The sequence below is a fragment of the Pollachius pollachius genome (genome assembly GCF_949987615.1).
Source record: "Pollachius pollachius genome assembly, chromosome: 1".
Taxonomy (NCBI): Eukaryota; Metazoa; Chordata; class Actinopteri; order Gadiformes; family Gadidae; genus Pollachius; species Pollachius pollachius.
In genome coordinates, this window is record NC_136934.1 from 1,789,708 (window position 1) to 1,801,306 (window position 11,599).

At 50.2% G+C, this 11,599-nt stretch overlaps 2 protein-coding genes across 7 annotated transcripts in view; both read right to left on the bottom strand.

The window, feature by feature from the left end:
* Positions 1-371: 371 nt before the first annotated feature.
* LOC307072765 (cytotoxic granule associated RNA binding protein TIA1-like) lies at positions 372-9,528 on the bottom strand. Of its 6 annotated transcripts, none has more exons than XM_079732238.1 (13): positions 9,300-9,528; positions 8,385-8,481; positions 7,975-8,073; positions 7,221-7,275; positions 6,987-7,074; positions 6,708-6,783; positions 6,223-6,331; positions 6,013-6,108; positions 5,246-5,330; positions 4,802-4,943; positions 3,613-3,651; positions 2,374-2,525; positions 372-738 (listed from the first exon to the last, which is right to left on the bottom strand). In XM_079732238.1, the coding sequence occupies exons 1-13, from the start codon at positions 9,329-9,331 to the stop codon at positions 600-602; spliced, it is 1,209 nt and encodes a 402-aa protein (XP_079588364.1). In that variant the 5' UTR covers positions 9,332-9,528; the 3' UTR covers positions 372-599. The 6 variants fall into 6 exon arrangements, with proteins under 6 accessions (XP_079588364.1, XP_079588363.1, XP_079588366.1 ...); XM_079732237.1 differs by having other exon boundaries at positions 6,211-6,331; XM_079732240.1 differs by lacking the exon at positions 3,613-3,651 and having other exon boundaries at positions 9,300-9,527.
* A 691-nt stretch (positions 9,529-10,219) lies between these two features.
* LOC307078723 (prominin-2-like) overlaps positions 10,220-11,599 on the bottom strand; it is a 16,388-nt gene continuing 15,008 nt past the window's right edge. The window contains exons 23-24 of the mRNA XM_079740669.1: positions 11,347-11,477; positions 10,220-10,630 (exon numbers count right to left, since the gene is read on the bottom strand). Coding sequence (XP_079596795.1) covers positions 10,498-10,630; positions 11,347-11,477 — 264 coding nt within the window. The 3' untranslated portion in view covers positions 10,220-10,497. The remainder of the gene's footprint in view (positions 10,631-11,346; positions 11,478-11,599) is intronic.

Below are 11,599 nucleotides of genomic sequence, written 5' to 3' on the forward strand. Positions count from 1 at the left end.
AAAGGTGTGGAAATGGAAGCAGTTGTTCAGTCAAATGTAAAACTCATTGAGGGAGGGGGGTAGGTGGAGGAGGAGGAGGGGGGAGAACGTGGGGGGGGGGGGGAAACGGGGTTGTAGCGCAAATCCAAAAAGCTTTCCTCTTTACAGTTTTATATTCATTTACAGTTAACTTAAACAAGGCCCGCTGGTCTCGCCGGCCAGGAACAAATCAAAACCCCCGAAAAACCAAAAGGGCGTGGTTACCTGTACGGGGTGAAACAGTTTCCCCCGGGGCACCTCCCTCCCTCCCTCCCTCCCTCCCTCCCTCCCTCCCTCCCTCCCCCCCCGCCCAAACCCCCCCCTCCCTACCTCAGCCTAGGCCCCGCCCACCCCATGACCCCTTTATACATCCTCTACGGGCGCCCTTTAAGACGACCCGAGCCCAGAGTCTTAAGTCCGGCCAGCGGTCGGAGGAGGGCTCACTGCCCCCGCGGGGGGGGGGGGGGCCAGTGGCCAGAGACTCGCCGACGGCGGACAACAGAACAAACTAACCCAAAACCCCCCGAAAAAATAATAACAAAAATCCGGTAGGAGGGGAGAAGTGTCCCGCCCGGTTTAACTCAGTGTGTGGGGTATCCTGTGGCTCCCATGCCAGGCTGGCTGGCGAGCATGCTCCCATTCAATCCCTGGGAAGCCTCCATTACCCCTCCGTTACTCAGCGCACCCACACCACTCCACCCAGCACTGGCCGGTAAATGGCTGCAAAAACGAGGGAAAGAGACAGAGAGAGAGAGACAAGAGAGAGAGACACACAGACACATCGCCAGCAGGTTAGAAGAGACGAGGCGAAGGGGGGAGGGGAGGTTTTTAAAATATGAAGAGTTATGCTACAATCCGGACAGGCTACAGTGGCCAGCAGGGAAGACATCTGAGAGGGAGGGAAGGGTTAACAGAGCGGGGGGGGGGAGACGAGGAGGTGGTTGACTGGAGACAAGCAGAGGAGAGGCTCAAGGCTAGAGCAGAAGCTAAAGGCTAAAGCAGAGGCTAGAGCAGAAGCTAAAGGCTAAAGCAGAGGCTACAGACCACAGCAGAGTCTAAAGGCTAAAGGTAGAGGCTAACGGCTAAAGCAGAACAAGCGATACGAGTCCCTTGTGGCACCAACGCTGTGCACCGCCCCGGTGTTGCTAGCATGCTACCTGCCAACATTGAGGTGGTTTTAGTTGCGCTCGCAGCACGTCTACGTTTTGGCAATAATGTACAATTTGCCTCCACAAAAAGGAAAGAGAAAGGAGAGGAGGAGATGGACAGCTGAGACCGATAGTTTAAAGAGTTCAAGTTCAGAGCGGCGTCACCACCGCTGTTGTTCTGAAGAGTCTACTGCCCATCTGACATTAGGGTCTTACACTTTCACATGGGCTCACCCTTCACACCATTCAACATGGATCTTTAATATATTTTCAAATTTTTAACAATGTTTTCGAAATCACCAAAGTATAAAAATAAAAAGGGGGGGGGGAGGACATATACACAAATACCAAACTATTGAAATTATTTCACTTCTGAAATCAAATGGCCTTGGACAGATTCATACAAAAACAAAAAACAAGTCTTCTGACGATGTCAACTCTGATGAAAACTATAAAACACAACCAGAGGGTGGGGGGGCACCAGAGAGGGATTCACAAAGATTCTGGACCTGCTTAGACGGCCAGCAGTCAGACCTGGCAGAACACCCCATAATAACCCTTCCACCCCGGCCAATCGCGGACCACGCCTCACGCCGTCACCACGGTAACACCCAGCGACAGCCGCTGGGTGTTACCGTGACCGGGGGATCAGAGGACCCCTGTGATTGGCTGAGCCAGAGACGCCCGTTCGTGATTGGCTGAGCCAGAGACGCCCGTTCGTGATTGGCTGAGCCATTCGTGCCAGGTCTGTAAAGCACTCGTCAGGGTGATGATGGTGAACAGGCGGGGGGTGGGGAGGGGGGTAAAAAAACAAAACCAAACATCGTTCGATACGCTACCGCCTGAGAGGGACCACACAAGTATTCCTTAGTCCACCATGGGGGGGGGGGGGGGGGAACAAAAATCAACGGAGAAAATGAAATAAAAAAATAAACCAAAGTTCAAATATATTCGTGTGCTTTTGTCGCAATCTTCATACGCTGGACGCGTGGACATGGGTGGTGGAGGGGGGCAGGGGGGGTACGACCCGGGACGAGGGAGATGGCTGACCCACCCCCCCACTGAGGCCCAAGATGGCGATCCATCCCCCGGATCTGAGAGGGGCCCGCACAAGTAGACCCCCCCCCCCCGGAGGATGATGATGATGATGACGATGGAGGAGGAGGAGGAGGATGGCGGGGCTCTGGCGCGCCGCGGGCGTACTTACTTGAAGCCCTGCTGGTTCCAGGCCTGCCCGTAGACGCCGTACGTGGGCATCTGCCAGCCGTTGGGGACGTACTGGCTGATCTGGGGCCCGTTGCCGTACCACTGGCCCCACTGGCCGTAGGGCTGGGCGGCCGGGTACCCCACCTTGTTCTGCTGCGGGGAGACAGGAGCACAGAGGGGTGGGGGTCAGCCGGGGGGGGCACTGCGCCCACACACACCTCCGCACGCTCGGCCGGCGGTCAGACACCGGGCCGGCGGTCAGACACCGGGCCGGCGGTCAGACACCTGGCCGGTGGACAGACACCGGGCCGGCGGTCAGACACCGGGCCGGCGGTCAGACACCGGGCCGGCGGTCAGACACCGGGCCGGCGGTCAGACACCGGGCCGCACGGCGGACAGACACCGGGCCGCACGGCGGACAGACACCGGGCCGCACGGCGGACAGACACCGGGCCGGTGGACAGACACCGGGCCGGCGGTCAGACACCGGGCCGCACGGCGGACAGACAGCGGGCCGGCGGTTAGACAGGCAGCCGCCCGGGACGCCACATGGCCCCCCACACACACACACAAGATACACACACAAAGACACACACCTAAACACACAGACACACACCTAAACACACAGACACACACCTAAACACACTCAAAGACACACACTAGGGCTGAACGATTAATCTAATTAAAACCGGCATCTCGATGTAATGGAACACGATATGCAAAGAAAAAGATAAATAAATGTATATTTATATTGCTGTTACTTTTACTGACTGCACATCTATACCATCTGTATGTATTTCCTCATACAATAGTTAAATAAAGACGTTATAATATCCATTCATGCATTAATTTATCTTAATGTTAATTAATTAGTTAGCTAATTAATTCATTATTTCCAATGCTGTGTTTGTCATACTGTAAAATGATTTATTGCTTGTTTAGTGAATAATACAGAACATAAAAAAAGGAAAAAATAATCGCATACTAAATCGCAATATTGGTCGAAATAACCGCAATTCGATTATTTCCCCAAATCGTTCAGCCCTAATACACACAAAAATACACCTTCAAACGCACACACACAGACCTGCATAAACACACACTGCACACACACTCCTTGAGATTGAATAGGTTAACAACTCACAGCATCATATTATAATATCCTTCAGAAAATGGACTACAGACAGAAGATGGATTGGATTAATTGCCGAAAAAGGTGTATATATATTTAGATACATACATTTTTTAGAGAAGCCAATCCTTGTGCACCGCTAACGACCTTATTTGGAATATAGACAAAACGTAAAAGATTGGTTAGCACCCACATCAACATCTCGTTAGCCCCGCACCTACCACATCAACAGCCAATCAAAAAAGGTTAACACACTAATTAACATGGGTTTAATAGAACATGTGATATTGGTTGGTTTAAAATACAACATGTCGTATTAAACTTCATCTACCATGCAACAGATAGCGTGCATCCACGCAATCTGGACCCTGCAGTTCTGACCACTGACACCCGGGAGGAACCACACGGTGAACACACAGCCGCTGCTTGTTGAACCGCAGCCTGCAGAGACTCAGAGAGAGGCTGCTCCTCTTGCATCTTATTGAGCTGCACGACGTGGACCGGCGACAACCGGTTGGTGCCGGTATGTGTACTGACTCAAAACGCACATATCTGCAAGCGCCACCCAGCATACGATGGCTTTATCTGTTGTCCTCCCATCGTATTTAAATGACTAAACCGGCACCAGTCACGTCACAGTAGCGCAGCACAATAACAAATGTCCTGTTCTCCTAAGTTCGTCAAGTCCTGGGCTGTTGGGGTTCTATCCATCACACCAGCTGCTCACTCCTGGCCCGGCCTTAGGACCCACATGTGCCTTGAGGTCCCCATCCAAAAATAATCACAAGATTTATTTACAGATTGTCAACAATGCCTCCGTGTACGGTTAAAAACAGAGTGAACCTAGAGCTGAGAACTACTGAGGCTGAACTCTTAAAGTGAAACAGTCAGCTGTTGAAACGCCGACATTGAAACTTTAGAACCACCAGCCGCTCGCGAACCTCCCGCTGAGAACCAGTGCTTCACACCCCCGAGGTCCTGGGGTTCAACCGTGAAGCCGTTGCTTGAGGCGTTAAGGGCCGATTATGGTCCCACGTTCACGCAACGCAAGGGGGTTACGGACCCCTTACGTCCTTGCGTCCACTGCGAGGGCCGGACGTGCGCCTCCCAAAAAATTCTAACCTTCCGTCGAGCCGACGCAGCAGCAAGGGCTGCGATTGGTTCGCTCGCCAAAACCCGACGCAGAACCATGAAGGTTCACGACTGCGTTGAAGCGTCTGCGTGGTCGATGCGTTGCGGGAATGTAATCAGCCCTTTAGAGAGAGGCATGGAGGGTGGGGCGCGGTGGGCTCCTTACCTGGGGCAGGGCCATCTGCTGCTGCATGGGGTTCACCATGTCAGGGGTCTCCTTGCCCCAGTAGCACTTGACCACGTGGCCCTCTAGTGAGCTGCCGTTGACCGAGACGATGGCGTGGGCCGCCGCCTCGTGGGAGTTAAACCTGAAGGGAGGGAGGCAGAAAGAGAGACAGACAGAGAGAGAAAGAGAAAGACACGCACACAGACAGGAAGGGAGCCAGGGAGATGGGGGAGATACAGATTGGGAAGGAGAGATAGGGGGGAGAGAGAGAGAGAGAGAGAGAGACAGAAAGAGAGAGAGCAAGCGAGGGAGGGGGGATGGACAGTTAACTAGACAGCACGAGAAAGACAAAATGATAGCTTGAGAGAAGGATGAGGATGTCCTCGTCCACTCTGCCTACTGAGAGTGAATTTTGTCTTTCTCGTAACTCTGTGGACGTCCTACCTCACGAAGGAGTATCCTTTGTCTGGGAACACCCGGATCTCCATGATCTGTCCGAAGGGGGAGAACGTCTGCCTCATCAGTTGCTCTGGAGAGGGAGGGAGGGAGGGAGAGAGAAGTGGGATCACGTTGGGTTCCCGGGATGGGGGGGGGGGGGGGGGGGGGTTGGTGAAGGCATCATGACCTGCCTTTCATCCCTAACAAAATCAAGTCGACGCAAATAGGTTGAATTTCCAGGGCTGAAGTATATTAAACAATTGATAATTACTAGAATTTGTATCATCTTAATCAGATCTGAATCCTTCGTAAAGAACATCCTGTTAGATTAAATGAAGGCAAAACAAGCCGATAGCTAGTTCTAATTCACTATTTATTAGGGCATTTAGCAGTCGCTTTTATCCAAAGCGACTTACATCAGTTAATATACACATTGGCACACCGACGGCAGAGTCAACCATGCAAGGTGACAGCCAGCTCGTCGGGAGCAGTTAGGGTTAAGTGTCTTGCTCAGGGACAAATCAACAATCAGCTAGGAGGAGCTGGGGATCGAACTAGCGACCTTTCGGTTACAAGGCAACTGCTCTACCTCCTGAGCTAAGCCGACCCCACTATAACACAGGTAAACACGAAAACGGACTCTACGCATCAGCTCACTGTGACGACAACCAAACTCAATGATGACGCTCCCTTGGAATGACAAACCGGTTACTCTATTCTATTCCAACCGTTCCCGGTGCCGGGGCGGCACCGTGCACCACCGCAGGTCTCACCTGTCAGACCCGTGCTGACGCCCCCGCAGTACACCGTGCAGTTGCTCGGACTGGACTGGTTCACGACTTCTTCGAAGGACAGGTGCTTGCAGTTGTCTGAAAGGAGGGGAGGCAGAAGGAGCCGTTTACACGCGGGGAACGCCCAGCAGCGCCCTGCAGGAACGTGTCGGTGTGATGCTGAATTAAACTCCTCCATACATGTCAACGCACTTTCATAGTTGGCCTTGGGGGCGGGGGGCTTTCTTGTAGCCCAGTTGGTCCGGATGGGCCGACCCCCAAGCCACTGACCCCCCATCTGCTGGATGGCGTTCTCCGCGTCCTGAAACACATGCACGCACACACACACACACATACGTTAGCCCAAGACTCACCCACTCAAGACTCACGAGAGTTCACCTGGACTCTGCATAGCCTCCCCTCTTCCTCTCTTACACTTATTGTACGTCCTGGCCCTTCAAGTACGCACTTATTGTATGTTGTACTTCCTGGCACTTCATGTACGTGCTTATTGTATGATGTACGTCCTGGCCCTAGTTCTTAGCATGGTGTAGCATCTCATCCTGGCTATATTTTAGTCGTACCACAAGTCCCGGACACCATTGTTTTGAGAGTGCACTGTAAACTACAATGTATCAGCTGGACGGGCAAACCGACACGTTGTTTGGATGAGAGGAACCGTGAGCTACAGAACTTACCCACTTATTGAAGAAAGACACAAAACCATAGCCTTTAGATTTCCCTGTCGCCATGTCCTTCACCACCCTGGCATCCCTACAAAACACACAAACAAGACATGGTACATATGGGTAAACAGACGCACATGTACACAGAAAAATAATGCATACATTTATACTTCTGGGAGATATCCACGTCAAGTTCTCCTGACTACAGCTGTATCGTGGGTCATGTGTTTTCACTGAGGGCCTTTCCACTAGTCAATATATATTTATCAGTCAATACTCAAGAGTACGTACGATATCCTGCCAAAAGGCCCGAATGCCGCTTTGACATCTTCTGTGGTGATTTCAGGGCTGAGGTCCCCGACAAAGACGTGAAAGTGATCTGCAGGAAGGAGACCGCATTGGTCAAACACATCAAACGTATACCAGCTGATTAAATATCAGTCTTCCAAGCCAAAGAGACGTCTTGGCTTGAAGATGCTGGCGTTTCTGTGACCACAGATGTGTTGGTTGAGAATCTGGGCTTACTGCTCGTGTCTTTCTTCTGGCTGGTTGGTGTTGTGGCCCAGTTGACTTTGACCTCCTGTGGGACGGGGACGGGGGGAAACAAAGAAAACAGGCCAGGTGGGGTAAAATGATACGGTGAAACGTCCAGCACTCACACCTTCCACCAATAGTTGTTTAATATCAGCTAGACTAACCTAGACACTGCATAGCTTCCCCTCTTACCCCTCTTACGCACTTATTGTATGTTGAACGTCCTTACACTTAAAAATAGATCTTAGCATTGTGTAGCATCCTATCCTAGCTATCTTTGTTGCAGACGGGGAATGGGTTAGACTAGCCATTGTTAGTGCTTTGCACTTGGTTCTATGAACATCCTTACTTTACCATCAGCAAAATGTTGTTTTCTTTCTTCAAATGTACTTACAGCAAGTGGCTTTGGATAAAAGCGTCTGCTAAATTCCCTAAATGTAAATGTAATATCAGCAACAGACACCCAATACCAGCAGTAGGTTAAACCTGCCATGGATTGGAGGTAGGTGCACGCTTCGGATGTGAAACACCAGATAAGCTCAACCGAACCAACACTTGCAGACTACGTGGCGTTGAAGGAGCTCAAGACTAGCAGAACTCTGAAACTTAAGGGGCTGAAAAGTAAGGGGTCTCCGTTGTTGTGATTAAGAGCCAGCATGGAGCCGCACCCGATAACAAATGTGGTACTGAACCAGAGGCACGTCCCATCGCCCGCCCCACTCACCGAGGAGGTCCGATAACTTACCTTACCCATGATTTTACGTCCGTTCATGGCCGCCAGCGAGGCAGCTGCATGCCTGTGGTCGTAGAACTCGATGAAACAGTAGGGGTCGTTCCCGGCCGTCTGCCCAGGGGAAAAACACGAGCGTTTATCACAAGAGCAATCACTTCAACATGCTTCAGGTCTGTATTAACCTGCGTGCAAGCTATACTATGCAGGATAGAAACAAAAGCATCCATGTCTTTTTAATAATTATAATGCATTTCCATGTTTGAAACAATTAACCAAAACATTAACATTAGGCTGTAGACTACAAGGATGCATTCCTCCAACGTGTTTTGGTGAAGTCTGGGACCTGCACGTTTCTGTCACAGGGCTCTGATCACAATGCTTGTGGGTACTGTAGGCCTCAAGTCAAGCAGGAGAACACTCACGTCAATAATCATTTTACAGCTCTTGCATGGCCCGATCTGCTGGAACAGCTCTAGGATCAGCGGCTCGGTGACATCCCTGCACAGGTTCCCCACATACCTGCGATCACACGGGAACAAGTCAGACGCAGTCTTTGTGAAACAGGAAGTGAGCGAGCAAACAAAGGCTGGTTAACCACGGCTAGCTCCAAACTCGGTCCAGGCTCAGAGGATAACAAACGCAAAAACAAAACCCAAAGACGGGGTCTCGCCCGCCGTGGGGGCCGGCCGCGATTTGCATGAAACCCACGAGTCGGACCCGAGGACGCCGTGTTGGCGCCTCATTTCCCGGCCGTCCGGCTGAGCGTTGACGTGGCCGGTCTGTCTGCAGCCCGCCGGGGGAGACGCGAGCTTCACATGGGCCTCGAGCTAGGCGGCTAACAGGGGTTGCCCGAGAGAAACCCCCGACCCGCCGGCTCCCGGTCAAACCCGGAGAAGGGAGACTCACGGGTCAGTGTGGGCCGAACGGGACGCTCTCTGGTCGGGAAAGTGTTTAAAGCATCGGGGCCTCCGCTCTGGTTTTGATCGAAGCTAGCGGTAGCATTAGCGGCTAAGCTAACGTTAGCACCCCGGTTTTCATTTTGAGGCAGGCTGTGCAGGGCCGACCCACACACACACTTTCCAGGAGATAGCCAGGGTCCTTGTTGCTATACACGGGTATACCATCCGTTCCGAATCATGCCCCGGGTCCTGGGTGGCTGTGCCTAGACCAGATCTAGACCCGGACTGACGCAGTCTAACATCGGTGTTACAAAACGGATCCGACCCGTGGCAGGACGTAGCCGGGGTCCCCTGGTTACCTAAAGCTACCCAGGACGTAGCCGGGTCCTCGTTAACCTACGGGGCTGCAGGATGTAGTCGGCTCCGCTCGCTACTCACAGGGTTCTGGGCTGGTCGTCGTCCATCATCATGGTTCGGTGGTTTAATCCGTTAACATACAAAGGGTTTCGGACGGAGAAACTCGAGAAGGTTCCCGCGGTTCCCGATGGCTATCCGCTGGTGGTTCGTTTAAATGAGGGTCGGTAGGCCGAGTCTTCTTCTCCGGGAACACGGCGGCGCAGACAGCCTCTCGGTCTGATGCAAACAATGGGACGTTGAAGAAGGCGGAGACGCAGCGTCAGCGGCGGCGTAACGCTGGCGTAACGTACGCCAACGGCGTAGTATACGTCAGCGGAGTACCGCGCATCAGAAGCGTAGCTCAGCTTGACGCTTGGATCGAACCCGCTGACGGACATGCCGCCGGCGGTTAATCGAACCCGCTCTGACACCATTTGTGTTAAAAACGTTTTATCGTAATACATTTTGATATAAATTCATGTTAAATCGTCATTAATAGGCGTATGCTTGCTGTAGAGCGTTTTGCTTTGACACGTCTATGATGCATTATTGCATTTTTTGTTCTCAAGTGATTTTTGCCACATTTTGGATGTATCGTCATGGTTGAATGCAATTTCTGTAAGAAGCTCCGGATAAAAGCGTCTGCTAAGTTAATTTAATTTAACCTTACATTTTTGTTTCTTTTGGGTGATTATTATTATAATTTCTTTAATATAATTAAAGAATAACCAGCGCCCCAAAAATACGACTAATTTGACGATTGTTAATTGTATGTACACATGTATCTACTGATATATAGCAAATTAAGTATAAATTGGTGCGATAGCAAAATACGTGCGCCGCCCGGGAATCGAACCCGGGTCGCAAGAATGGGAATCTTGCATGATACCACTACACCAGCGGCGCCGTCTGTACAAATATCGTGGATAACACGACCACATACTTGGTAGACGAGCCGTTGATTGCACTGATTTTTTATTTATAAATTTATTATTTTATTGCAGTATAGAAGATACAAATGCATTCCAATTAAATACCACCACCGTCATTCATTACCCGTTTATCGTTACCTTCATCTTTTTTGCACCAACATGAGCAGCTTTGATTTATATAATTATAATATATATATTTCCTCACGTTGTATTACCTTGATGCACTGAGCAGCAGAGAGAAGGGGCCTCACAGAATTTAAAACACACAAAGCATCCTTACACTATCTCCATCGATCTCTGCCTAACGTTTAATCTTTGAAATCACCGAGCTCTGATAAGGTCATGTAGATGTTGGATTTGGGTTTCTCTTCTGAGCGGTTGCTCTCTCCTTCCTTCTCATCGTGTGGCCTCTTCTTCAGCGAGATGTCGGGATCATCATAACTGCAGAACAGAGACAGAATCATAATCATAAGGATGACGATGATGATGATGATGATGATGATGAGGATGATGATGATGATGATGATGATAATGATGATACAAACACCTGTCTGTTCTTGAGACATTCAGCTCTGTTGTTTTGCAGTATCATGCTTATTTGCTTATTGTATGTTTTACGTCCTGGCACTTCGTGTACGCACTTATTGTATGTTGTACGTCCTGGCACTTAACAATAGTACTTCGTATTGTGTAGTACCATATACTAGCTATCTTTGTTGTATGCAGGGAATGGGTTAACCTAGCAATTGTTATGCTTGACACTTGGTTCTATGAACATCCAGACTGTACCGACAGCGATATATTTTTGTTTCTGTTTCTTCTGATAAATGTACTTATTTTAAGTCACATTGGATAACAGCGCCTGCTCAATGCCCTCAATGTCAACGTTAATGTATCACCAGTAGGTTTAAAATGTGGGCTATTTTATAGATAATATTATATTTGGTTTACTACACACTCTTTATTTTTTACTGTAAAGCATTCTCTAATTGTGTAAGGGATATATCAATAATATTGATTTTTATCACTATTAATAAGTGTGCTTATACTTAGCTTTGTAAATTGGTTGACAAGGAAAACGGGGACACCCTGAACTACAACAACAGCATGATAATGGACTACAAACATGGCTGCCCTGTGTGGGAGGGTTCTCTTACCCAGTGAAGGCTGCGGAGGCCTGGAGCTGAGCCGTGGGGTGGGGGGGCAGATGAAGGCTCACATACAGGCTGAGGAACACAGCAGGAACCAGGAAGGCACAGCACCAGCCCAGACTCAACCAGAACCCATTCTGTCGGGTTGACAGAGATTACATTGAGGTTACATGAGGGAAGGTGGGAGGAGACAAGGTGAGGGGAAGTGAGATTAAATGAGGAAAGGTGAGAGGAGACGAGGTGAGAGGAAGTGAGATTA

What these genes read in the sequence shown, in the direction of transcription:
- LOC307072765 (XM_079732237.1), bottom strand. Translation starts at nt 9,331, where the DNA reads ATGATGATGGACGACGACCAGCCCAGAACCCT. An exon ending in CTATGAAAGTGCGTTGACAT is followed by an intron (nt 6,109 to 6,210) that starts GTATGGAGGAGT and finishes CCCTCCTTTCAG; the next exon opens with ACAACTGCAAGCACCTGTCC. An exon ending in AAAGGATACTCCTTCGTGAG is followed by an intron (nt 4,944 to 5,245) that starts GTAGGACGTCCA and finishes CCCTCCCTTCAG; the next exon opens with GTTTAACTCCCACGAGGCGG.